This window comes from Caretta caretta, chromosome 12 (assembly GCF_965140235.1).
Source record: "Caretta caretta isolate rCarCar2 chromosome 12, rCarCar1.hap1, whole genome shotgun sequence".
Lineage (NCBI taxonomy): Eukaryota > Metazoa > Chordata > Testudines > Cheloniidae > Caretta > Caretta caretta.
The window spans coordinates 30651544-30679441 of record NC_134217.1 but is presented as its reverse complement, the minus strand read 5'-3'; the positions used below and the strand labels follow the sequence as shown (position 1 = coordinate 30679441).

General features: G+C 41.5%; 1 protein-coding gene and 1 long non-coding RNA gene across 4 annotated transcripts in view; one reads left to right on the top strand and one right to left on the bottom strand.

Moving 5' to 3' along the window:
- Positions 1-87: 87 nt before the first annotated feature.
- Positions 88-27898, top strand: part of ADAMTS18 (ADAM metallopeptidase with thrombospondin type 1 motif 18) — a 97850-nt gene continuing 70039 nt past the window's right edge. The window contains exons 1-3 of one of the 3 annotated variants that reach the window (XM_075118429.1): positions 88-457; positions 596-698; positions 2503-2819. In XM_075118429.1, the coding sequence (XP_074974530.1) occupies positions 335-457; positions 596-698; positions 2503-2819 (543 nt within the window). In that variant the 5' untranslated portion in view covers positions 88-334. Of the gene's footprint in view, positions 699-2502; positions 2820-27898 lie in introns of all 3 variants that reach the window. The other 2 variants (XM_048816532.2, XM_075118428.1) reach the window with 2 other exon arrangements.
- The window catches only part of LOC142068670 (uncharacterized), a 115194-nt gene continuing 101929 nt past the window's right edge, over positions 14634-27898 (bottom strand). The window contains exon 3 of the long non-coding RNA XR_012664591.1: positions 14634-18219. This is a non-coding gene — a long non-coding RNA (uncharacterized LOC142068670). The remainder of the gene's footprint in view (positions 18220-27898) is intronic.

Here is a 27898-nt window from a genome sequence, read left to right as displayed (position 1 = left end):
TCCCCAGCGCCCTGAGCCCGGAGCACACGCGGCTCCCGCAGCCGGGGCGGGGGCAGCTCGCTCGGCCTCTGCAGCCTCCGGATTGGTCCGCGCCCGCGCTCCCCCTCCCGCGTCCACCCGTCCCGGGGGCTGAGAGCGGAGCCGGGGAGCGGGAGCCGGGGCTGTCATTTGTCGGCCGCAATTTAAAGCCTGCGCGCCGGCCGTGGCTACCTGCGAGCCCCTCCATGGGAGCCGCTGCCCCGGGAGAGGCAGTGGCTCCGCGGTAGCCGACGCGCCCAGGTGACCATGCGGGAGACCCGGCCGCTCCTGCTGGGCATCTGTGGGCGCAGGTAACATGCGAGGTGCCCGGAAGATCATGGACTGGCTCCTGCTCTGCGTGTGGACCGTACCTGCGGCGGTGCTCAGCAGCCGCTCCGTGCAGTTCCCGGCCACCCTGTGGCTGGGCGGCGTTGCAAAGGCAGGTCGAGAGCACTTTCTCTTGCAGTCGCCGGGAGGACCTACATGCCAGGTCGCGGCGCCGTTTCTCTCGGCCTTCCCTTGTCCAGGGACTCTCGCCCAATACCCGCTTGTCTCTTTCTCTCTCTCTCTCTTGCAGACCCTTCAGTTGTGCGGGCTCTGTTGCGTGTCTTTCGCAGCCGCTTTAACCAGCGACCGCGGCGGCGGCGGCGGCGGCGGCGGCATCAGTGGACTGGATCATGGTTTGTATCCGTCTCTCTGTTTTAAAGTGCATGCACGCGTCGTTGTGACACGGAACATCCAACCCGAGCCCCAAATGTTGGTCCCTCTTTTCAACCCAGGCATGCCGCCTACATGCAGATGCCGTGTCTCTGGCGCGCGGGCACAATCAATAGGGCACCAGCTGAAAAATTAACAATAACAAAAGAGACTGTTTCTTAAATGCCAGGAAAATAAACTAAATTTCCACTCACTTATGGGAAAAATAATAATAGAAAACCAGGGGGAAATAAGCCATGCAACCCAGGCTAAGGGACTGTAACAATCCAGGAAGAAGAAGAAAACTTGTATAACAGGATTATTTTGGTGGTGGTGGTTTTCTGATGTTGTTGCCTTTTGGAAGCTTGCAATCTCTCTTTCTATATATTTGCACTTGCTGAGAGTGATAAGTACAGTGCAGTACACACAGGTTTCAGGAAGGGAAAATACTGCTGCAGTATATGTCTGTTTGCTGGGGGATTCCCTTCTTCCAGCAGCTGCTTGCATTTTTGGCCACCAGCCTGCTTAGTGTCCTGAGCTTCTGCCATTGATTAACACCACTTAAGGAAAGTGAAAGCCCTTGATGTATTGCTTCCACTGTCTACAGCAAACAGAAACCTATCTCTGGCTAAATTTTCAGTGTAATATGCACCCAATAAAATCTGTTCAAAGCAAGGAGATTAATAGTATGCAACATTGGCTACTATATAAGAACATAATTGTATTCCTTATAAAGATGCATTTCAATTTAAGAAAAAAAACCCATTTGATTATCAAAGATATGGATATCTTTTGGCATTCTGACCAAGATACACATCAAAAGTTAAGCAGTGTTAGGAAGTAGGCTACTTAATATATGGGTTTTAATATAAGCCTTGCTGTCATTTGCAGGAGTACCTGCGGTCCTGATTCAGCAAAGAACTTAAATATGTACCTAACTTCAAGGATGTAAGTAGTCATCACCCTGTGAGTAGATTAATGGAACTACTCACGTGTTTAAAGTTAGGCACATGCTTAAACACGTAACTGAATCAGGCCCTATATTCTTCTCTTCTCCAGATATTTTGAGTTGATCGTATTTTTCCTCTCCCAAATATGCACAGAATTTCTTTCACATAATTTAGCCAAAACAACTGACAAACAAAGACACTGACATTCAGCTAGCAATGGCTGAATAAAGATTATGAGGTAGTATGTAATCTCTTTCTGCTGAAGGTCAGTTATGATTTGAAAACTAGTCTAATCAAGACATTACAAAAAGATGAGGTCTGACTGTGTTAAGGAATTAACAGATTAATCCTTTAATCCAGTTGAATAAATGGAACAATTCTACAACATCTGTTAAACCAGTACCAAGGTTATAATATTTGCTACACTCTCTTGGAAAAAAACAACAACTACAGACAAAACCCCACTCTTCCCATGTGACAGCAATTAATATAGGGGGAGGGGGGAAATCTATAGACTGGTTAGTGATGACAAATGTCTTCACAAGAATGACTGTGGGAAAGTTCACAGCTATGATAGTCTGTCCCTCTCAGTGGGGCAGAAAGGAAACAAACACTGTATTAGAGTCCGTGTGATTTACATGGAACAGCTTGGAGTTGCTTTAGATGAATTTATGCATGCGTTAGATACATGTAGCCCTTGGATTTTTGGTGCCATGCCATAAACGAGGAAACTTCATGCCACAGTGAAAATCTGCTGCATAAATGAGTGCTATGTTAAAAAATGACACACTTTATTCATTGAGTACAAAGGCTGATGGTCAACATTTTGCCATTACAGATTACGTATTTGTGACACCTGTCGAAGTGGATTCCAGTGGATCATACATATCACACGATGTTTTGCACAGCATTAGGAAAAAGAGATCAACTCAAAGTTCAAAAAGTTCCTTGCACTACAAATTTTCAGCATTTGGACAGGAACTGCACTTAGAACTTAAACCTTCCACCATATTTAGCAACAACTTTATTGTCCAGGTACTTGGGAAAGATGGAGTCACAGATTCTCAGGAACGTGAAGTTGAGCGGTGTTTCTATCAGGGATTTATAAGGAACGATAACACCTCCTCAGTAGCAATATCTACATGTGTAGGCTTGGTAAGTGTTTCGTTAAAGCAAATATAGCATTAGATTTTCATATGCAGAAAATACCTATTTTGATTAAGTTATCAGATTCCTGAAACACACAGGATATTTTTCATGCCATGGACCATTTTGCAGATTTTCCTAACATCATTAGCTGACCTAGCATCATCACGTTTAACAAGAGCTCTTTAATGATAGATGATAAACTTTGTCTTTGTCACACTACTGTGTTTTTTCGGGGGTAACTTTTTCGGGGGTAATTTTTAAGAAAAACACAGTTTGATGGCAGATGTGTGTAATAAATTCATGAGAATTTTCATTCATTCTCAGAGAATTCGTGATAGCTATATGCAGTGTCTGATTGCTCTGATAAGGTAAATGCCCTTCTTGCATTTGTGAGTAGACCGTATTCTTGCTTCTGTGTTCGGACTACTTATGCAATAAAATTTGCAAGATCATAAAATTATGAGAAAAAATAAACATTATGTCTAGGATTGTCAGGTGCCTGAGGGAGAAATCTGGCACCAAGCTCTCATTGAAATCCAACAGGAGTTAGGTGCTTAGCTCCCTTATATTTCTTTTGGAAGTTTCAAGCCTTCATTGATTAAACAGTCTTAATTGGTGAACCCTGTCCTGAGTGTAAGTATTTTGCTTGCAGTATTTGCTGTTTACCACTGTGTTTTCCAAAATGATGAAAAAAATTTTACTAAAACTTTTTTTTAGACTACATTCTACATTGTTTTATCTCTAAGGAAGTCTTCATTGACTCATTAGTACAATGCAAAAGAACATCCACAGAGTTAAATAGCTCTTGTTATGTCCTAGGATAAAGGTCTTGCTTTCCATGCAATCCTCCTAGAAAAAATGGCTGGTGTGTACCATGGTAAATATTTGGATTGAACAATAACATTCATGGCATTAGAGTATATGAGGGGATACATGGCTTATGAGGTCAGTTAAGATCTGAAGTGCAGATGAGGTGTTGAGTGAATCTCCAGTTCCTTCTTTGCAAGGATACTTGGATATATGGCCATCACTACTGTATAACAAGACAGAAGAAAGGCGCATTGAAAACATTCATTTACTTTGAAAATAAATCCAGTTTCATTTGAAATAAATACTTTTCCACATTGGATCACATTCAGCTCCCTGGAAATGGTTGGTCCATAAGGAAGAGCTATAGGATGGTGTTGAGTGCTGCTTGAAATGGGCTGGATTATACTTTGAATGCGATGTTGCTTTTTATTAGTTAGTAACAGCTACTAAAAGGAGTTAGCATCATTTATGTCATCCAAGCAGTTGAGACAGAGGCTTTTGCAGCAGGTGCCAGGAGTTGGAATGAAGTTTTCTTTGTTTTTTGTTTTGTTTGTAGTGCTGATGATATCAACAATGACTAAGGTGTTGGGTTTTTTTCTATTAGAGTGGCTTCATTTCTATGATCACCAACTTTCTTCATATTTGTTTGTATACCATTTTCACTTCCCATCATGTTTGTGGTTCCTCTGAGGTTAGATCCCATATCTACTAACAATTATTACATTTTGGATGATCATGGTTGTTTGGGTAAGCTTTGTATTTAACAAATGCATTATTAGAACAATGTGGAATAATGCTTCAATGTGTTTGATTCTTGTCTGGAGAACCAGGGTTCAAGTCTGCCTTAGGTCACAGGGAAACTGAGTTTAGCAATCTTAACTTAGTCTGAAATAGACCTTTGGTCTTATACCACTGTCTTGCTGTACAAAGTGTCATGACTTGCAGTCTTTACTTAGGAGAGACCCAGAATTTGACCAGAAGGGAGAGAATATTGTGATTGAATTGATTTATTTTGGCAGAGCATGCGGTGCTTTCCAGTACCAGGCTGTCTCCAGTCCTGCCCATCACTTTTCTGAATTACAAGGTTCACTAGATTTGCCCTAATAATAGATATTTTAAACTGACAACTTCACTCATTACCCACTCCTAACATGTTATAAAAATTGCAACCAGGCTTTTTTTCCAACCATATAATAACTTCTACACAACCAATGAATAGTAAACATCATCAACAAACTTCTCAGTTCCTGCGTTTACTGGGCTGCTTTGCTTAGAAATATATCATCTGTCCGTCATGAAAATACCAAAATCTTTGATTGCGATCCAAATTCAGTAATCATACGTTAAGTCTGGACGCTGTGCTGTGATCAAGGGTACCTTGTGAATAGCCTCTATATCCTTTTTGCACCAACTACTTTTGTCACTTGGTTGCCCTTCTTTCCTATTTGCTTTGTTCACTGCAATTAAACTGAAAGTGGTGTTTCTTCTATATGGTTGGTAGCACTAATCTTTCCATTGTTCCTTTCATTAGCAGTAGCTTCCCTACAATAAAACTGCAGTGACCCATTCTTTCAAGCCTGGAACACCACAATGTGATTTGGAAGCAATTGCATTTCAATAGACTACAGGGACTCTTTGATCTAATTTTTTGGATGACCTACAGTACTCAGTCATTCAGTTGTCTGTTATGTGCCATTGCCTGTGGAGTGGCAATGGACTGTTAGGTTGAGTGACCCTAGTCGAACAGTAAAAAGGAACAAGGATCCGTTGCTTTGCTGTAGACCTGCTAAGAGAAGTTTACATTGAACTATATATACCTCAACGAAACCTTGGCATATAGCTTAGCAAGATGCAAGTAATAAAATAGTAGACCCACATTTATTTTTTCATGTTGTTTGTAGAGTGTGACCAAATTTTGCCTGCAGAATTAAAGTCAACTCAGGAACATGGATGTGACAGGGCAGAATTTGGCCCATGACCTTTATTCGAAAAGATGGAAACTCCTACTTTCCTAACTTCTTCCTCTATGACCTCCCCGATACCAGCGTTGCCCCCATCAACCTTATGCGTGTGTTTTGGCAGAGCATGCGGTGCTTTCCAGTACCAGGCTGTCTCCAGTCCTGCCCATCACTTTTCTGAATTATGGATGTGATTCCCCTGAATTCTGCAGGCAAAATTTGGTCACACTCTACAAACAACATGAAAAAATAAATGTGGGTCTACTATTTTATTACTTGCATCTTGCTAAGCTATATGCCAAGGTTTCGTTGAGGTATATATAGTTCAATGTAAACTTCTCTTAGCAGGTCTACAGCAAAGCAACGGATCCTTGTTCCTTTTTACTGTTCGACTAGGGTCACTCAACCTAACAGTCCAAGGTTCACACACACACACTCTTCAGCTTCGTCCAGCACTCTGATGACATCACTCTGTCTTTAATCCTCCCCCTTTGCTGCCCATTATGTATATACAGATTGTGTATACTTGTTTGTAAGCTGGTTGGGACAGGGACTGTGTCTGCACTGTCTGAAGAACAGGGAGTTTAAGTGATTCATCTGAGGTCACACAGACAATCAGTGCAGAGTAGAAGAGAATCCAAGTGTTGTACCTGCCAGTCATGTCGTCTAGTGTCATTCTTAGTAATCCTCTATATTTGTCACGTGTGGGCTTACAGAGTAGGACACATTCCCCAGCTATGCCAGCCCCCTTTTTCCCTATAAAGTCAAACCACCATAGAAAGTTTTCGCTGTTGTTCAATACACCAGGCACCGAAAGTAGGGAAGGTTGTGAATGGATTACTCATTTGTAATCCCTTGTCATTTATGTAGATGTTACTTTCTCTGTTGGGAGATACTACGCAAGAAATGCAATGTAAATGCCTCTGGAAGAGAAACCTGGAGAGAGAGAGGATTTTATATTGGTGTCTGACTAATAGGAGTTCTCTCACGATTGGTCATTTTGGCTGTATCCCACAGCCAGTTTAAATCAATGAAAAGGCTGCCTTTGACTTCAGTGGGTTTTGGATCAGGACCCTATCCTTGGACCAAATTTAGCCCTAAGCAAGCGTGACATCACTGAGCTCAGAGGAGTTGCACCTGCTTATGCCAGAGCTGAATGTATGCCTTTCTCTCCCTTTTATTTACGTACCTCAATTAGGGCAGAGAAGAGCCAGCTTCATGCATTAGCCAGTGCCCTTCTTTGTTTTTGGTAAGATGTGATTGAATCTTTCATTATGAGGGGCCTCTTTCTCTTGTCTCAAGTTCTGTTGTGTTTGCTGGTGTCTAGTCAAGGGAAGAGAACAAGGAGGAAAGGATGAATCATGTTACAATCACTGAGCTGTCAGAGGAGTCTGTGAATAAAAGGGTTGGTTGTAGCAGTGAGAGATAAACAGGAGATGTATTAATTCAGTGGGAGTTGTGTGTGCATGTCTGAGGGCAGGACTTAGTTCACAGTATCAATGAAGCCACAAAATTAAAGCTTCTCAGTGCAGTCTGGCCACCAAAGAGGCACGCAGGGAGAGTCATACCCTCGTTCTTCTCAGTCATTCAGTTGCACCCCATATTTAGCATTATTGAAATGACTCTAACAACACCTGTTACTAGTAAAGCTTGCGTTTTATGTTCAGTTAAATATACTGAGACAAATCCCATGGTACTTGCTCAGTCAAACTGCCAGTGAAATCGATGGGCCAAATTCTGCTCTCACTTATGCTGGTATACACTGAAAGTAACTGTTGATTGTGTGAAGTTGCTTTTGGCTTATACAGGTGCAAAAGGGCAGAATTTGGTCTGGTTGGATGATTAGAAACTGAGCAAGGAACTGAGGATTTGAGTCATTCCCAATAGTATTATTAGTCCATCCACGAGTCAGTAGTAGATACTATAATTATTTCTCCGTTATACCAGAGCAAAGTGAACAATTTGAACTGTGCCTGAAATGTTCACCGCCCCTCTGAATTCACCCCATGCTATAATAGCATGAAAGAGGAGGAAAGAGAGTCTCATTTTTCAGGGAAATCTTCCTGACATTGAATAGAAGCCGCATCCCTGGAGACATTTAAAATTGCACTGGGCAGATCATTAGACAGTGGACTGCAGGGCTGAGGGGGATGAAACTGGCCTTTTCCATCTCTGTGTGCTCGACCCTGCTCCCATTGATTTCAACAGTCCAGGATAAGGCACTCTGATTCTTCTACTGCTTTCACGGTGCTTATAACAAAAGTAATTGAGACTTAGGGTTGTGGTAGTGATCTGCCCTCAGTGGGCAGGAGGGAAAAATGCACACTGTGCCTTCAAGGTTGGGGGCACAATGGCTGGGTTACTGGTGTTGTCATACAGGAATATGGCACAATGCTCCATGAAGTTCCCGTTGAGTAGGTGCACACTCTACATAGGGCTCTACATGGGTAGAGTGGTTCTTGGATATAGCGCAAGTCAGAGGACTCATGCGTAAAGGAACAATTTAGTTCTCTGGACCATATCCTTTCTCCACTACCTTTGCACTGCAGAAATGGCCCAGAGAATGGAAATCAGCTGCAGCTTCTCCTACAGGGGTGTAGAGCAGGCATAACTAACTTCTGTGCCAATTCCCCTTCAGCTCCCTGAATGTAGGAGGCGTGTTGGGACAGGGAGAGGCCACAGCTAGAGTGCACTGAGCTTCCAGGAATCCCTGATCCATTGGGGGTAACCAGTGTAATTTAGAGCAGCCCTTAGGCTGCTCTGAGTTACACCAGGGACACACTGTTACCATAGCCCCAGGATCAGGAAGCAGCACTGTTCTTGCCCACCCTCTCTCCCTTCAAGAATCTGGCCCTCCGTCTTCATTTATCATTACTTCAGAATACGTGAAGGGGGTTTATATGGATCAGTTTCTCTGTCTAGCCACAAAACAGCAGTCTTTCGCTAGCTGTATCAAAGACTTCCCATGCAACTTTGTTCCCACAGTTTTCCTAGCTAATTTTCAGGGAGATTACACTAAAATACCATATTAAAGGTCAGGAAAGGATGATCTGTCTGGACAGAGACTTGACCTCCTAGTGGCGGGATGTCTTTGATGTAAATAAGGACTTTTATTTTAAGCTGAATTTTTTTGACATGGACTATAGTACTTATCCGTTGCTCCTGAAACTTGGGAGATATTTTTATCTGCTCTAATTGTATTAGATTTTCAGGAAATACTAAACACTGTTGCTTTTTTTTTTAAGTGGCAATTTCTGCAGCTCACACCAATAATTGACCTATACAGGATTTCATTTTTCCCCACTTTCAAACAGTGAATTTAGCGCTTGTAAAAGGAGCCAGATTAATAGAACCAGAGAGTAAAGCTGTCTATTTCCTCAAAACACAATGACAGCCTGGGAAACAGTAGTTTAAGTTGCCCCTGTCACCCATTTCCACCTCAAGGGCTGTGTAAATGACACACTGTGGTGCATTTTCTGCAGCAGCGTATTGGAGTCATGACCGCATTGGTTCTGCTCCGTGCTCTGACTCAGTCCACTTAATTAAACAGATTTAGTGGTGTCTCCGGCCTGGCCTTGGGGGTAGCCCTTCCCAAAGCATAAGAGGGCAGTTCTTTCCCCAAAGGTATTGATTTTTTAACCTCTCTGTTAAGCCAGTTCATCAATTATGATGCTAGGTTTTTGTGATTTGGACACTTTAATTGAACTGAGAACATAACTTGGTTTCATATAAGCCACCCAAAAGAGGGCATGGCCAGTCTGTGCTGTGATTGACAGTTCATTACCAACTCCCTGAGTCATCCAGTCCTTTGGGGACTTATTTCTTGTGGTCTTAGTCATAGTTTATGTTTTAGGAATATTTACCATTGCCATCAAATCTTTGGATACATCATTCAAAGCTATACATTGTTGGTAAGCTCTTTGGGACAGGAACTGTCTTTTTGTTGTGTGGTCTGCACTAAACACGGTGGGGCTCTGATCCATGATTGGGGCATCTACAGAAATAGTGTTAAATGATTTATTATTATTATTATTATTATTTATTCACAAGGTTTGTTTGAAATCTGCAATGTCTGGACATTGTCAGGATAAATCCTGGGACGGATGCCCAGCAGGTGTAAATCAGCATAGTCCGAAAGGTGCTGTATATTTCCTTATCTGTGCTGCTAATCGCACATCTACTAGTCAAGCTGGCAGAATTTGAAACACCTGATTTATTTGCCATGGTTTAGGCTCATTGTTTACTGCTTCCACTGCATTCAATAGCAAGAGTAAACAATATAGTAAGTCGTTTCAACACTGTTTATATTTAATTTCACTTTCTGGTTCTCATGGGTAAACTCAATGTTGCTGGTGTTTCCATTCACAACTTCTTAGGGGATTTGTTTAAATAAAAAGAAATCTGTTTTCTATGAATTTGTTTTTCATGATTGCAAGAAAATATTTTTTTTTATTGTTGGGCCACATCCTCAGTTGGTGCAAATTGATATCGCTCCGCTGAAGTGGAGCTTGCGTTCGCTACAGAATTAACTTGAGTTGAGTCAAGCCCCAACTTGAGTCCCATCCACACAAAGACCCTTGGGTCTAGTGGCACGTTTCACTTGCATTGGCTGGCCCATCAGGGGGCATAGGCTCAACCTCAAGTTGGCAGACTCGTCAGGTGCTAGTAGAATCACCCTGTGGAGCTCCAGTGAGGCCTGATAGAGCTCTGCTCATTGCCATCATATGAAGATCTGGCTCATTATATTTTGGATTGGGAGAGCTCCATCTAGTTGACAATACCCCTTTAAATAAAACCCTGAATCTGACTTGAACTTTTTTGGATAAATACATTACAAGCAAGGTTTTCCTCTGTCTTTCTGATTATGTCACTGGGTGCAGGAGCTTTGGTTCTTTCTTGCCTTTTCTTATCCCATTTCAATCCAAATTCTGTTGTGGCAGGTCTAGCATAAATTACAATGTGCTAAAGGCATTTCCCGTTGATTTGCACTGACAGTGATTTGACCAGCGATGTGATGGGCTGATGAAAGCAAAATTATTTTTGTTTCAAACAGTAGAGCCTTTTTGAAAATTTAGATGTAGAAATTTAAGGAAACTTGAAATCATAATACTTTGCATTAATAGAGTTTGTTAAATTGGACTCTCACAGCAATTTACAAACAAATTAATTAAGCCTCAATACATGCTTATGAATTAGATGTGTTATCTAAGAAGGTAATCCTGGCATATTGTTGTTTGGAAAAAGTCATGTAACATCTTTTGCGCAGTATTGTAGCTGTGTCAGTCCCAGGATATTAGAGAGACAAGATGGATGAGGTAATATCTTTTATTGGACCACCTCCTGTTGGTGAGAGAAACAAGCATTCAAGCTTACACAGAGCCATTCTTCAGATCTAGGAAACGTACACAGAGTGTCACAGCTAAATAGAAGATGGAAGGGGTCGTTTAGCATAAGTAGTTGTAACATATATCTAATAAGTTAGTAACTTTTAATTTACCTCCTCAGAAGTCATTAATATTGAGTGCTGGAGAAATGCAAGCCAATCAGATCATATATTCAATCTTGAATGGCTGCTGCTGAAAACAATTGCCCTATCTTGTGATTCAGAATTATTTTTCCTCACCTTGTAAGTTAATTTATCTTTTATAATGTTCATTTATAAGGAAATCTTTCTAGCAGTTTATACAGTAAGATGGAGATTCTAGTCTACCTGTTTGAATGATTACTGAATCGCTGAATATATATAAACTTGTCCCCAGTGATGAGCTGCCAAAATCTTAACAACCGGTTCCCTATAAAAAGTTCTGATTTAAGGGATGTGTCCCAGTATGTATTTTTTGTACCAACAGGGTTACCGTACGTCCGTATTTTCCCAGGAGGAATTCTTAAATTTTAAAAATTCCTCCCGGACAGTGATTTAAGAACCAAAAAGCCTGACCTGTTTGGGAAGATACGGATGTGTGTTAACCCTGCCTAAAGTTCTTTTTTAAAAAGATGGGCCTGAACTAGAAATGAGCTCCGTTTCACATGTCCCCGCCACTCCCTGGGGGTGTGCTAGGGTGACCAGCTGTCCCAATTTTATAGGGACAGTCCCGATTTTGGGTCTTTTTTCTTATATTGGTTCCTATTACCCCCCACCCCCTGTCCTGATTTTTCACACTTGCTATCTGGTGCACATGTGTGGGTCCCAGCTGCTCCCTGCCCCCCTCATTGAAACAGGTGTGCAGGGTTACTGCCCTGGGAATTGCAGGGCACCAGTGGACGTGGGGCCAGCTGCAGACAGGGGCGCGGGGCAGGGCTAGCTGGAGGCAGGGGGTGCAGAGCTAGCTGTGGGCAGGACAGGGGGTGCGGAGCTGGCTGGAGACAGGAGGGTGCGGGGTTGGCTTCAGGCAGGGCAGGGGCTGGGTGCAGGGCTGGCTGGAGACAGGGGCGGCTGCGGGCAGGGCAGGGGGTGCAGCAGGGGCTGGTGCGAGCAGGGCAGGGGGTGCGGGGGTGGCTGGAGACAGGGGCTGGCTGCGGGCAGGGTGGTGGGTACTCATGGAGAGAGCAGCAGGATGTAGCTCAGGCCCAGCAGAGCAGCCGGGGACCCACCAGGCAGCATCGGGAGCCCCAGGGCCAGGGGAGCAGCAGCAGCAACAGGGCTCCTGCCCAGGGCCAGGCGGCAGCCCACGTGGCTCCTGCAGTGCCGCGCTCCCGGCGGCCGGAGGAGGAATTACATCGCTTCCCGGCTGGAGCCCATCAAAGCCTCAACACCCCCTGTAGGGAAGCGGGTTAACAACCGGTTCTAAAACTGCTTCAAAATTTAACAACCGGTTCGCGTGAACTGGTTCCAGCTCATCACTGCTTGTCCCTAAACGGAAATATTGACCAAGGAGTATATCCAAGGTCAAGAAATATTAGTATCTATAGAAGCCAGTATGTACTTATTCTAAAACAAATGGAATGCTGCAAGTCAAGTGAGGTGTCTGAAATAGTCCACATCACACCAATGTAAATCAGAAGTAGTTTGGCAACGTGCCATTGGCTGCCCTTGCAGGGCTCTTAGCTATCTAAGCTGGCCCTTATTGGAGTAATGAGGAGCTGGCACATGAGGCTCTTACTGCTTAAGTATACCCATTTAGGAGACGGGCATACTGAGGCAGCGAGGTGATGTGACTGGCACGCTCATATGGTGGGATGTTGTTTTTTTATCCTTTTGTGGCATTAATGTTTCTTGATTTCCCCATCTCTCTCTCTCTCTCTCTCTCTCTCTGTTGCATGCACACAGTTTTAGCACATGAGGCTTTATCCTTTGAGGTGTGGGGTCTCTCTGTTCACCATGGGACCACTTTAGTGCATCTGGTTGCCCTAGATATGTTCAGTGAAGCCCTTCTGCATTGCAGCTGATTATTACTATTAATAGAAATGTATTTATAAGACTTTTCAATGGACTTACACAAAACACACTAGACCTACACTAATGTTTTCCTTTTGTTTTTGCAAACCACTGCACAGTATGGCATCCAATTCATTTAAGAGAATAATAATACATTCTGTGGATAGCAGATACACAAACGAAATATGGATCACTCCTCAGACCTGTTGTCTTTCTGCCACGAGAGAGAATTATTTTATAAAATTGAAATAAAATTAGATTTCCAAAGACATAAAATTAAAACAAGCCTGTTCCAGACATAGTTATTTTAAATGTCTAGAACTTATATTTTTCACTCACATAATTATATATTTAGAGGGGAAAAAATCAGACCTGTTTTTATGTACCACATCTTCATTATTGCTGTGGGGTTTTTTTGTTTTTTTTTTCTAGGAAGTCATTATCAGAACCATAAGTTTTAAATTAATCTAGTCAAAATCTCAGGAAACATTTAAAGTTAATATTGTAGTCAGAAATGTAATACTGTAGGTAAAAGTGAAAATGGTCACAGTGAAGGAAATCTGTGAATGACGCAAAACTTCGAGACAGTAGAATGGTGGGAAAGTTTCTTATTTAAAGGAGCAAATTTGGGTTCACAACACTTGTTATATTCACTTTTGACATCTAGGAGTCAGGTGGCCTTCACGGGTTCCCATGAACATCTGTATGGAGATTAGAGCCCCAGTTCTGGAATGTGGTGGAGCCAAGCTTTCTGTAGCCTAGTGGGGGTGGTAGAGAGACAGAGGGGACTGCATACCTTTGCACTTCCCAGACTGTACTGTCTGCAATAGCTCCCTATGTAGTCCTCCTACAGCCCAGGCTAACCAGAGCACTCTCTTCTGCCATCTGGCTTCTCATTGTTAGGAGGGCAACAAAGGGATGTTCTGCTGTCCCTGTGTCATCAGGGATATTGCCCAGTGTAGATAATTGCTGCCTTTATAGCTCCTGTATGCCCACAGAGCTCATCCTGGGTTGCAGAAGACCCCAGAATCAGGGCACTAAATGTATCAGTAATTATAATTGAATTCCTGCTTGAAAGCTGTGCCATAATGCATCTTGGTCCAGAAGACAGGTCAGGATATGGGTCAGAAGATGGGGGTTGTATTCCTTGCACAAGCACAATCTTGATGAGTAATGTTAGGCAACATGCTTTAATCTTTATAAGCCTGATGTTCAGAGATTCTGAACACCCACAACTCCTGTTGAAGTCAGTGGGAGAGCTGCAGGTATGCTCCAAACTCAGACCCTAATCCGGCTCAGATTCTCATTTGTAAAGTGGAGATAGTGATGTTTAATACTTAGCAAAAACAATGAGGTGTCCTTGTGGCTTATGTAATAAGCCCAAATAAATATGTTAGTCTCCAAGGTGTCACAAGGACACTTCATTGTTTTTGCTGATACAGATTAACATGACTACCACTTTAAAACTTAGACTGCTTTTCATGTGTAGCTCTCAAAGCACTTTATAAAGGAGTCTGTCATCAATGGTAATTTTTTTGAAGTTTGCCATGAGATCTTGGATTCAACCTGTACTGTCAGTTTTACCAAAAATAGGGCATTCTTATTGGGACAGTTCCTTAGATGCAAACCTCCACTAGTATGAATTTAAGCGTAAAAATACATTGACATAACAAACAATTAAGCAAAGCAGTTATATTTTCTCCGCAGAACAAGCAAGCATGAATTACATTTTCAGAGATAAAAGAAAAGGAGGACTTGTGGCACCTTAGAAACTAACAAATTTATTTGAGCATAAGCTTTCGTGAGCTACAGCTCACTTCATCGGATGTAGGTAGTTTAATAATTCTATTTGCAGTCATAAATATACTGCAGCTATAATTTGGAGGTAAACTTTTTTTTAACTTATTCCTGCACTGTACCTTAGGGAACCGTACCGCACTGACTATCTTTTCTTGAATTTTTAGAATTCTGTCTTTCTTGAGCAGGCTAATTCACATACCAGTCACAGTTGTAAAAATATCAGTAATAAATACGTTTCCATGTTAAATTATATGGTATGAAATCAACACTAGCAGGGAAAGTGCATTGGGGATATTCAGTAAAAGGTAACTACAGCCCAGCTAAATTCCACACACAGGAACACACATGGGCCAGATCCTCAGCTGACATAAATCAGTATAGCTCCATTGACTATCAGACCATTTGTCCATTAAGTCTGATATCCTACCTCCAGCAGTAATAGCCAGTACTGATCACAAGAGAGGAAGGAAATGAAAAACAAAAAAAACCCACCAAACAAAAAGTGCATAATTTTCAAAGATTAGGGTAGGTACCTAAATAAGTGGTCTGATTTCTAGAGCTGCTGGACATCTACAGCTCTCATTGACGTCACCTGATCTATAGCCCCTTCAAGTCAGTAGCAAGACTCTTGTTGATGCCATTGGACTTTGGATCAGGTTCTACATAGGGAAGAGTTTCCTTCTGACCCTGGTGTGATCATGTTACACCTTGAAGCAAGAGACATACAGTTTCTGTAGCACAGATTATTACCATTATTATTTGGTTTAGCAGAGAGACATTGTGCACAGCTGAAAGCATTGCTGACTCATCGAGAAGGTGTGGAATACTGGTAGAAGGACCTGACACAGGAATCTCGTAAATAATCTAAGGTAGCCCCTTATTCTCAAATTTCATTGAATCAGAAGTGAGACTCAGGAAAATAGTCTACTGAAGGACAGGGAAACCCATCTTGCAGGCTGACCCTGTCCTGTTCTCATGGACCTTCCTTACTGACTAACAACAGGGAGAAGTGAAACCAGGCAGGAGGTCAGCCAGCTACCCTGAGAATAGTTGAGGCTGCTGCTATTGGTAGACTACACTGAAATGCTTGGCATTTGGTGCCTGGCCCTACCAGATACACTTCAGCGCGTTACTGTCAAGTGTATTGATGCTGCAGCCAGAGTATAGCGAGAGCAGAAGGTAAAGGAAATGCACTGAGAACCGCCAGCAACCCTAGGAAGGGAAGCCAAAGAGTAAGTATAATAGTTTACAGGGCCAGATTGTGTTCAGCTCCTGTTCAAATCCCATTGGAGTCAGCACTCCTATTGATGTCCTTGGCCTTTGGATCAAGCCACAAGTGTGCCAGGGCAAGGAAGGTTTTTAGGAGTTTTGCCGCTGGACAGTTGCACTCACATGAGTACAAGGACTGCACAAGGCTATTATGCATAGCCAGCCTATTGAGAAAATGGAGGAGGCAGGACAGAGCCTCAACATCCTCTTCACAGGCCAGGAGAGCTGGATAGCTGCAGAGGGGAGGGATATTGCACCCTCTAAAGGAGTGCTGCAGCTCTGGCATTCCATGTCAGGGAGCTCTGGGTGGCTATTTTACTCCCTGAGGCACAATAGCTCCTGCCGCTTTCTGTGCCCTGGACTATTTCCTTCAGCGTGGTGCCATTCACAAAGAGTACAGAAGCATTCTTGGCCGAGTAGCACACATTCGGTGCAAGTGTCATTGAACATCATATTGCACCAATCAGATAGTGACAAAGGGCTGCTCTCTCCATAAGCCCGTGTAACAGAATAAATGCCACTGTAAGGACAGTCTGGACTGAGTCAGCGAGAGAGGCTGAGAGACTACAATGGTGAGCTGAATCTGGGGATCAATCACACGGGACGTGATGAGCTCTACATTGCAACCCTTATATCAACATGTTTGTGGCCTTTGGGATGAGTCACCCTGACCGTGGGGGGTTTTTTGTGTGTAATTTCCCAGCCTTTTCTTCTTTTATGGTGTCCAAAATAATAACTTGACAGGAAACAGGATGGCAGTGACTTTGGAGGAGTTGAATTTGGTTGTTGTGGCTCTTCAGATGTATCATTGAATAACTGTAAAGATTTCCAAGGGAAAAAGTAAACATGACACTTTAATAAGTGGAGTGGAAAACTGGAAGGAAAGAGAATATTATTACTGCCTTAGCACTCAGTGTATGAGTGCCTCAGAGAGAAGTACTCTGCTATATAAACCAGTATATATTCCTGATATAAATCAATATACTATATTTCTAAACTGGGTTAAATTTGGGCACATTTGTATGTAGACAAGCACAGGGCATTTGGCTGTAGTGTTAGCTTTCATAATCATCTAAATACACAAAAGCATCTAGAAATCCTGCAAGATGCTACATCCTCTTCGTTACCCATGTGACCACTTTAGTGCCTCTTGATACCCTACACATTCAGTAAAGGTTTAAATGCTAACCCCATATATATATAGAGAGAGACCATGCACCTGGTATGCTAATTAATATGAATGGAGATACATATTTAAACGGCACCTAATATACCAGATCAATGCTAACCCTTTACTTTTGCAAACCACAGCGCAGTGTTGGTATCCAACCCCTTTAAGACTGTAACATGGTCTGTAGATAACTCCCATGTAATGCTTCTCAGCACTGTTATCATTTTGCCATTCAACATCATTGGTATTTCACCAGAATAAAATTAATAACGTTTTTAAAAATATTTTTCTCTACACACAATTATATCTCAGTTAAAACAGTGATTTGCTGGGCATAAAGTGCTCCTTGTAGTAATTGAATAGATGCATAGCCCATGGTTAAGAATTTCAAAAAAAATATTACAACTGCTGTTACTACAAGGAATACTAAAAATGTATAATTAAAGGAACCATACAATGTCCATGAATTAGTTTGATAACATAGTTAATGGAGTTTCTGAAGAATTAGACATCTATTTAGGAATGGCCAATCCGTATGAGTGCGTAATAATAGAACACATTTTTAAAAAGAATGTGATGTGTGGCCCACCTTAATCCATTTGGTGAATCCAATGTGTAAACACAAATTGGAGCACTGGAGACAGGCAAATACGGTATCTCAGGGCGAAACTTTCAACAGGATGGGGAGTGTAGTTTAAACCTTGTCTTATCTCACTCTCCTCCTACTGCATGATGGTTCTCAGCGGGGAAATTTTTGATGGATTCATAGCAACTGAAGTGCAGTTTAAAATTACACTGCTTTTAATTTCCTTGTTCCTGACAGATAAGGAGGGTGGGCATTTCCTGATTATATGGTATAAATTCAAAGCATTTCAGTTCCCTTGGGTGCTATTTGTGACTAATTTACTTCCATAGAACTTCCACATTGCTGGTTTTATACTGTGGGAGGAGTGTATGATGTGAAGAGAGGAAATGTTTCACAACAAGTGGTCCTTCTGGATTTTCCTCTGTTTATGTTACCACCTGGAAAGAAGAAAAGGTGGAATAAATGAGTGATGCTCCAGATGGACTGCCTGAACAGTCACATCTTTAGTCATGACACATTAAGTTGAGTAAATTCATGCTGTGAAGTGGCATGATGGAACAGAATTGCACTTTAACTTCTAGCAGCACGACTAAAGATCACAGAACACACACACAGGGGCAAACACTGCTTTGCCTCTCACATGCCAGCAGTCCTACTGAAGTAAATGAGAATGGAATTCACTTTAGCCAGATTAAGACTGAATATTCGGCCTTTGGGTAGGTGACGTGTCGCGTATTAGACTGAGGAAGTGAAATCCATCCAGCACTAACCTGGGACCTGGGTTGCAGGGCAGCTATCCTGTCGTTACTCCAGCCTACAGCTTGGAGTAGCAGTGGTAGCTTCCTTGTATGTGTGAGGGCCACTGGATCTGTGCAAACACGGATCCAGTGGCCTCTCTCCCGCCTTGCTCCCAACCCACCTCCATTGATACCGGTTAAGCCAGTGCAGAGACCACCACTCTCCGCATCCATTCCACATAGTGCCACTGCAGGGCTTAACTGGGGCCTTGAATCTTGACTCACAGAGCCACTGAATTAACAGGACTGCCTGTGTGAGTAAGGCAAACAGGATTTGGCCACAATGATTCCAGGGCCATTGAACTACAATAGAAGGCTTGACATTGTTTTGTTACCTCAGCAATGTTGTGCAGGCACCTAGGCTGGTAGTTTCAAGGGTGCCGGAGGGAATTCAGCACTCTAATCCCAGACTATTACTAGGAACACAATAGGTTAAATAATGATCTGTTGTAATTAGACTATGTATTTGAGATTAAAATTCAGTTTCTTCAACAAGAAATGTTACGGAAGTGTAGTATTTAGTACACACCCAGAGAAGGATGCACAGGTAAAAATGCTGGGGTAAATGTTCAGCTAGGCCTCTCTGAGGTCCCCACATTTGTGAAATTATGCACACACATACTGGCACCCACATTTTGCAGATGCATATACCCACTATAAAGCCAAACTCTTGCACACTTTAAAAATTCTAGCATTTGCACACATAGAAATGTGGACTGACACCTGCAAAACACATGGCAAAGGGTTCTATGAGTAGAAATTCTAATGCTTCCATACACATGGGTTATTAGTGGACTTAAAGTACACGTGAAAGTCTTAGACCCTGTCTATATAGAGTTTCTTGCACCAGAGTTTGAAACCAGAATGAGCCACAGCAGTACAAGTCCTTTTTAACAATAGTGTAGCATTCCCACGCTGGGAGTTTGCACTGAAGCAGCTGGTTATGCAGATGTGAGTACATCACTGCACAAAGCCTATGTAGGGACAGAGCCTTAGTTGATACAGATGTTGGAACCGGCAAAGGGTGGATGCAAATATGTTGTTGTTCAAGTGATCTTTGCAGGCAAAAAGCTGAGTAGAGCCTTTTCCACCTTTAAACTTGGACATGCAATGTTGTACATGCACATTTTTGACATTTTCTGTCATTTGTAAGGTCACTGGAGTGTTTTGGCACCCTGACTTTTTTCCTTACTAGTACACCAAATACACCATGATTCACAGCCAGGTATTGCAGATGTTTCAGCAGCTAGGCCCTGCAGCACTTCTCCAACTGCCTTCAGCTCTCACACTGCTCCAAAGCCTTCCAGAAACCCTGCCTCCTTGACCCACATTCCCCAGCTGCCTGGAACCTTACCCTTCTCCGGACCTATGACCGTTCAGCAGGTGGAAGGTTAGACACTTTGGAAATTTGGTGTCCAAAGTGTTTCTGCTGAAGATTTTTAATTCTGAAGTGTTCTTAAAAGATACATTTTAATACATTTTCAGGGATAAGGAAGATATTGCGTAAAGTAAAAGATGGAATCTCTTCATAGACTGGGAGCACAGAGGTAAAGTTACATGAATTCACATTTTCCTTGTTCCCCTCCATATTAAAGAGTGCAATCAAGATGCAGTGTTAGGATTTGTGATATTAAACAAAAAATGAGGGCTTCAGAATTGGACTCCAAATAATGACATGAGAGATGGGCCCAGACCCCCAGCCTCTGAATACCCACTGAATAGTAAGGATGTTCAGTATCTGAACCTATATCACAATTGTACAATTGGTGGAATATTGTAGGGAGTTCGAAATCTGGATCCTTCTCCAGATGTGACTATTTTGCCTTGAACCCATCTCTCTGTTACATTGGTCCTCACTATGTTAAACTGTCCACAAATTCCACACAAGGTATAGATGGTGTGACCTTCATACATTTGTACTGAGGTTAGAAACCTTTCCAGTAGATCTCTCTTCTTTTTCTTTAGCCCAAACTGTTATTAGAGCTAGGCAAATAATGAATGTCAGCTGACAATTCCGAAAAATCATAAAAAAACCCCAAAACCCAAGCAACTTTTGAATTGAACCCAAACAAAAAATGTTTGGTGAACCAAAAAGTCTAAAAAAAAAGTACATCTGTTTTGCTCCACCTGTAAATGAAACATTTTGTTTTGATTTTGTGAATTTAATATTTTAAATTAAAAAAAATTAAAGGAAATTTTGAAATAAAAAGTTGTTTTGAATAAAAAACCAAAATGTTTCATTTCAGAAGTGTCAGCATGATTTCCCGCCACCAAACAAACAATTTAGTGAAACTGACACAAATTTGTGAAACTTTTCAGTTTCACCAAATCTGCATTCGTGTTGGTAGAAAAATGTTGCCCATCTCCATCTATTTGAGAGAGAGATTCCCTTGGAAAAAAATATTGCTTCCCAACTTTTTCCATATCATTCTGTCTCTCTGTACTGGGAGTCTCCTGCACCATTGCAGGTTCCACAGAGTGGTGGTGGTCCATGTTTTGGGAATATACCAGACAATACATTTAGAAACATTTTACTGTGTAAATGCTTTCATCAAGAAATGCAGTTTACATGCTTGAACCAAACTATCTAACAAATCTTTGCTAGATGCAATGGGAACTAAAGACTTCCCCTCTTGGACTGGCTTATGGACCTTTGTAGAAAAGGGGACTGTTATCTTCTCCACTCAGCTTCTTTTCCATCTTCTGTTCCTACCATCTTGAAATCTCTATAGGATTCAATGTGGCTGATCTCTTCAACTCAGTGAAAGGGAATACATAAATGCTCCCACACAGTTTATCACACTTTTCATAACAACAGTCCCAGCCAAACAGCGTGTTGTAAAAGTCACAGAATGTCACAGACTTATACTCAGTACGATATGTTACACTGAACGTACCCTTTCATTACCATCTTAGTCTTTGGGGCATTTTAAAAAAAAAACAGGCTATTATATGGATCTGAATCACAACCATATGTCTGAAACCTGTAAACTTTGAGTGTTAGGAATCCAGAAATGGCTTTAGATCTGAATGATGTGGTTTCAGCCTGTCTCTAGATACTCTGGGCCAGATTCTCAGCAGGGATAGACTGTGCGGTTCAGTTGATTCCAATGAGACTACCTTGATTTTCACCAGCTGCGAACCTGGGCCAATGTTAAATCTAAAAATATTGTTCCAATAACAAAGAGAGTTGCCATGAAGTAGTAAGCAGCTATAAATTCTTGGACAGTCACCATGTGATCAAACGTCTGCCTACTACAGAAGTTGTCGCACTGGCACTTTCTTGAAAATTATTTCTTAGAGAGTTTTCTGGTACACTAATATTAATATTAAATACGTCCTCAGAATAGGCCAAATTTACCCAGGGGGGTAGCTCAGTTGATTACAGCAAAGTTGCACCAAGGAGATATTTGGCCCATGTCATCCTGTATTTCAGTTATTATGGGTCAGTTTTTGCAGACCTGAAGTAGCATCTGTAATCTTGCACCTGTGTTTGAATTGTGCCACCGCATCTAATTACTTGCCAGTGGAAGCTACTCGATTCTAGGTAAAAATAAGGGTGAGGTGCAAGAACTCTTCTTTGTGCCCACAAATCACATAAAATTAGGAAGGCATATTTTAGGCGTGCAAATTGTTCTCTCAAAAATTAGGCTTGTTCGTGACATAGAATCAAGATGAAACGTGTCCAGTTTAATTTCACCAATAACTCCCTTATTCCAGTTCACGTTTTGTATTAAAATCTGGATGTTATAAGATGTTTCTGTGGCTTACCATACACCTAAAAGATACAGCTGTCATATTACAGATTTCTCAGTGTGAAAAGCCATGAGAAAGGGATGAAATCTTATTTTAAACTAGTGGATCTTCAGCAAAATAATGGTGCTGTGCAGTGCAGATTTAGCACAACTTGAATTGCATCCAAAAAGAAATAAAGTTTTACCACTTTATCAGAATTCAAAATCAAAATGGGATTCAGCTGCATCTAGAGTTGTATCTATTTCACATGGGTGATTACACGAAAACAGAGGGAGAGAAAGTGAGGCCTCCTGCACAGATGCCAAGTCAGTAAGCTTTGTGGGCGGTGGGTATGAAGTGGAATAACCTATCTTAGGTACATATATGGTTCCCCTCATTGTAGTATCTGAGCTCCTCACAATACCCCTATGAGGTAGGGAAGTGCCTTTTTACAGAGGGGGAACTGAGGCACAGAGTGGCTAAATGACTTGCCCAAGTCACATAGACTTTCTGTGGCAGAGCATGGAATTGACCTTGGTTCTCTCAAGACCCAGGCTAACTATTGAACCATGCTTCCCCTCAGTGTGTCCTCTGTTCCGGGGAGGCAGGGAGGTGGTAAACCAGGTGTGCTTGTTTTATGGGTGATACTCCAGGCCTATCTGTTCTCCACAGAGTGGCTTGTGGCCATTGTCTGGTGTAACGAACTCATCGCAAGCAGTGTTTCAGCAACAACAAAAATTAAAAGGTTGGGAACCACTGATTTAACCTCTTAGTAAGTAATACACCCAGACACATACATATCATCTGAATCCATAGTCTGGCCTCATTGTTATCGGAGCTGGCTGAACTATTCATAAAAAAATAAAATTAGGTGAGTTTAGTTGGATTTGTTTCATTGCCTGGAATCATTGCAGAGCAGACACTGGCCCAGATTCTCTGCCAACAGCGAGCAGAGTGCCACTCTGGTGCTACACTGCCCACATCTTGCAGTCTTCAGTAAAGAGGATGTAGCTGAGGAAAAGAACATGAGGCCAAAGAACCCTTGTGCTTTGGCAATCTCAGCTGCAGGAACAGCCTCTTGGTGTCCTTGTAGCTGGTGCAATTTAAAGCAGCCCTGAGACTGAGAGCCCCATTGTCTTCGCACTGCCAGAAGCCACCTTTACGGTATATCCAGGGAGATCTAGTCCGAACACCTCTCCTGGTCGCGTGTTGTGGGGAGAGAGGCAGCCAAGTCACTTCCAGCTTTGCCAAATCTCACAATCTGATCATGAGTCTCATGACATTGGCTGTCTTTCTTAGACCTCCAGCAGCTGGAATCATGTGGTTACTTGAGAATCTGACCAGTCATTAAAAAAGAAACCAAACAACAATAATAATTATTAATAATAAACAGGTACATTTCTAGTCCCCATGGTTGTAGAGAAAAACTTGAAAAAGCCCCTAAAGGCTTGGGAACCAGAAGGGAAATAAGAAGAACCGCTGTTTTTTTAGTTTTAAAACATTTCATGATTTATAAGCCACTCTCATCATTCTGCAGAGCCTGACTCCTGATTATCAATGTCTGGGATTGCATTTCTGATGCAGAAACACATTCCTACTTGGAAACATTAAAGCAAGCATCTGATGAATGCTAAATAGGTATTATGTAAAAGTATTTGCAACTAAGGTCTTTAACATCTGCCAGCAATTCTCTAGCCTAACTTGTTCATTTTCTATTTTATTATTTTCAAATAGTTTTTGTTATTTTTATGTCTATGTCTAAAACACTTATAACAGGATAAAATTCACAAAGAAAATACAACATTAATAGCACACATCACAAAAATCATTAGGACAGATGTATTCCATCCATTTAAGAATTGTCAGCCATACACACTAAAGAAATATAATCCTAATAATACATTTTTGTTGCACCTTTTCATTGGGGTGGACTGAATAATTCACAGAAAATGCTTTATTGTGCGGGAAATTCAGCCCTGTTCAGAGGTCCAGCACAAGACCTACACCTCATTTAAGTCCTGTTTGGAAGGCTTTAGTGGGACTTAAATGGTGCACCAGCCCAGTGCTGGAACAGGGGTGAATTTTATCTTCTATAAAAGTTAGTCCCTTGGAAGGTGCTGTTCTAATCACCCTGTCAGCACCACCTATAGGCCCTGATTCAACAAACCACTCAAGCATATCCATAGCTTTAAGCATATGAATAATCCTAATGATTTACTAATGTACATCCTTAAATGGGCTGCTGGATCAGGGCTTTAGCTAACCTGTATCCTTATGTCTAGTTTTCTTGATGCACCACAAGTGTTTAATCAGCTGTTAGACAACACATGACAAATACTGCACTGTCTCCTTTTAGATAAAGTAAGTGAAGCATTAGTACATTCATATAATAATCCCTCTGCTTCCTGTTTGCTTTGTGATAGGTTTCAGAACTGTCATAACTAATAGAATATCTAGATTTTATCTTGTCATCACTGGGGCCTTACTTAAACAGTCCATCCCCAACCACCTGTATAACTGTCAAACCTAACTTGGATCTGTTGCTCATATCTAATTGACTTCTGGATCCATTAGATTAGAACAAGCAAGAGAAAGATAGGTTTCAGCGGGCAAGTTTGCTTGTGTTCAAACTGCTGTGTTGGGCCCACAGTGATAGAATCACTAATGATCCATGTAATCTAGGATGCAACCTGTCAGACTTGTTGACATTTATAGTACAATTTTTGTAATATATATAATGTCATTTCTAATATTTAGTGTTTGCTTGTAAGGCACAAGAGGTGCAGATAGATATGAGCAGGAGTCCTAATTTGCATTTGTGGTAGAGCAATAATCTTAGTATTATTTCTAGAATATGTCATCATTACCCTGCAATAAATGTCAGCTTAATATATTTAAACACTGTTGAGGCAGTTCAATTACCTTAACCAGAAAAGCAAATTAGACTATTTCAGTATTTGCTACATGTTGATAGAAGCAGGATGGCACAAAGATGTCTTAAACAAGTTCAGTCAACTGCAAAAATACAAAGGCACTATTCAGAAATAACTTTGCCTTTGTTCATATAGGAATAATTAAAGGAAAGCAATTTTGTTACCTTGGTTCAACAATTGCCAAACGTTCAGAATAATACTCATTTTGTGCAGTTTAACTGAACAGAAGAGTCTTTCATGATGAACTCAGAATGGTTGTTTTAAGGTCCCACTCTCTGTGGACCGTTGATTTGGGATAGCAAAATGCTATGTTGTTAAAATATCTTAACATTTTAAAGTTTAAAAATATAGGCAGTAAGTCAGCTATGTTATGCTTGAAGAGAGAGTTCCATATTTTTATGATTTATCTGGATTTGAAAGAAAACTTGACAATAGTCAACTCACAATCCAGAATCAGTGGCCAGTGGCTCTCATTTTTCTTTCATTTAAAAATATTTTAATAATACACGTTGGACATTAAATTAACCTAAATATTCAGAATGGAGGTGGGGGGACAGATCCCCCAAACTACTGGAAATGAGCATAGCTCCACTGAGGTTATTTTCACCAGCTGAGGACCTGGCCTAAGAAAGTGTCTTCTGGCCTTTTAAATTTCCTAATTCTGGTATCATCATCAACAAATGCTACCCACAGTGCAAAAATCTCAACACTTTGTCTGAGGGATGGGTGAATTTGTTTGCATAACATAAAAACTCAGGCAAAGTTTAGTTAACTTACACTCTTTGTTTCTGTGTTTTTTCAGTGCACACATGCCTTAGCATTACCTGGTTTGGCAAGGTATCTAAATGAAAATGAAAATTGAGTGTCACCCATAGAATCTCTGACCGGAGTAAGACAAGTGTACTCTTGGAAATCTCATGAGAGTCCACTCCTACAAAACCCTGGGCCAGATTTCTTGAATAAATTGGTTTGAATACATTCTGAAAAATGATGTATGTGGAGAAATCCTGCCTCCCTCTTCCAGAGGGCAGACACAGGACCCAGATCTGTCATATTTGAGCCAGCAGGGGGTTTGCCTCTGACAAGGGAATTCTCTGATAAGCAGTTGAGGCCCTTTGTGCCTTCTGAGTGTGCCAAAGGGCCAGAAACTGAGTAGAGATTCAGGCCTTAAAACTACAACCTGAGTGACACTAGGATGAATTGCAGCCAATAGCATTCCCTGAGCTTTCACTCCAGTCTGAGTGAGAAAGCATGCGAGTGTTCTGTGATGTGTCAGTGTCAGATATTATTATGATGGGAATTCCAGGAATGCATGTATCTTCCTAGCTAGATTTCTGCTCATTTGGGATAAGAAAAACTATATATTTTAGATCATCTTTCCTCTCAGGAGGTTTATATTGCAGGGAAGTTCTTCATTTATCTTTTCCTTTTGCTGTAAGCACAACGGAAAGTTGTACTTTTAAGTGCAGTCTGTTTCTGTTATGTGCTGTATCTCTTGTTGTGGTTAATCTGTGTTTGACTCAATATTTTTTTGTAGGAACTGTACGTTGTGGGAAATAGCCCAACAAAAGGCACTGGACTTATGCCCATTGAAGTCAATCGAAGTCTTTAGACTGACTTCAGCTGCCTGTGGAACAAGCCCCAAGTCAACTGCTTTTTGAAACATTGTGTGTAACATTGGAGGACATTTAATGGGTTCAAAAGAGCTCACACTTAACATTCCCTTAAAAAAGATTCTTCACGCTGATTGCATTCATCCCTATGCAATGTTAAATTGTTTATTCACTAAGTGCGGTGGTTGCTGTTAACATATCAGGATTTGCTCACAGTTAAAACAGAGTGGTCATAGGCTTTTTAATAGCTTCAGATGTGTATGCATAACCTAACATCAAATGAAGTGTTATAAGAAATAATTAATGTTGCTTAGAAGGTATTTGTACATATATTTTAGTACTTTGGTACAGTCAAGGTGCTCCTGTTATCATGCAAAGAGTAATTGTACTTGGCATAAGTCTGTGCTAGGTAGTTTTATTTGTTTAGCAGATATTGCAGCTGAGATGTTTGATTGTCCTCTGTGTCCTTAGTTCAGAATTTCACATTGTTTCATTTTTTACCACATTATCTGTGTCTGGATGATGAATCTCATGTAACTCTTAATGCATATGGATGAGCTGTTGCCTGTAATTGAATTAACACATAATGAAGGTGGCTTTATGGAAATATGAAATCCGTAGCCACAATGCTTTCCTCATGTGGGAAAGGGAACAGACTCCATCTCAAAATCTCAGTTCTTAAATATAGACAAGAAAACAACAGTTCTGAGAAGTCCACTCCAGGACGATGAGTCCTTCAGCTGCCACTGCAGTGCGTCTCCCTAAGGCCTGGCCTACACCTAAATATTAGATGACCTAGCTATATTGTTCATAGCTGTGAAAACTTTTGCTCCTATGTCACATAGTTAGGATGACCTAACGTCCTCTGTGGATTCAGTTCAGTCAGTGGAAGAATTCTTCTGTCAACCTCGCTACCACCTCTTGAAACGGTGGGTTAGCTACATGGATGGAACCCCCGCTTCTGTCAATGCAGGGAGTATCTACTCTGCAACAGCTCAGCTGCAGCGCCCTAGCTGTGCTCCTGAAGCACATTCATAC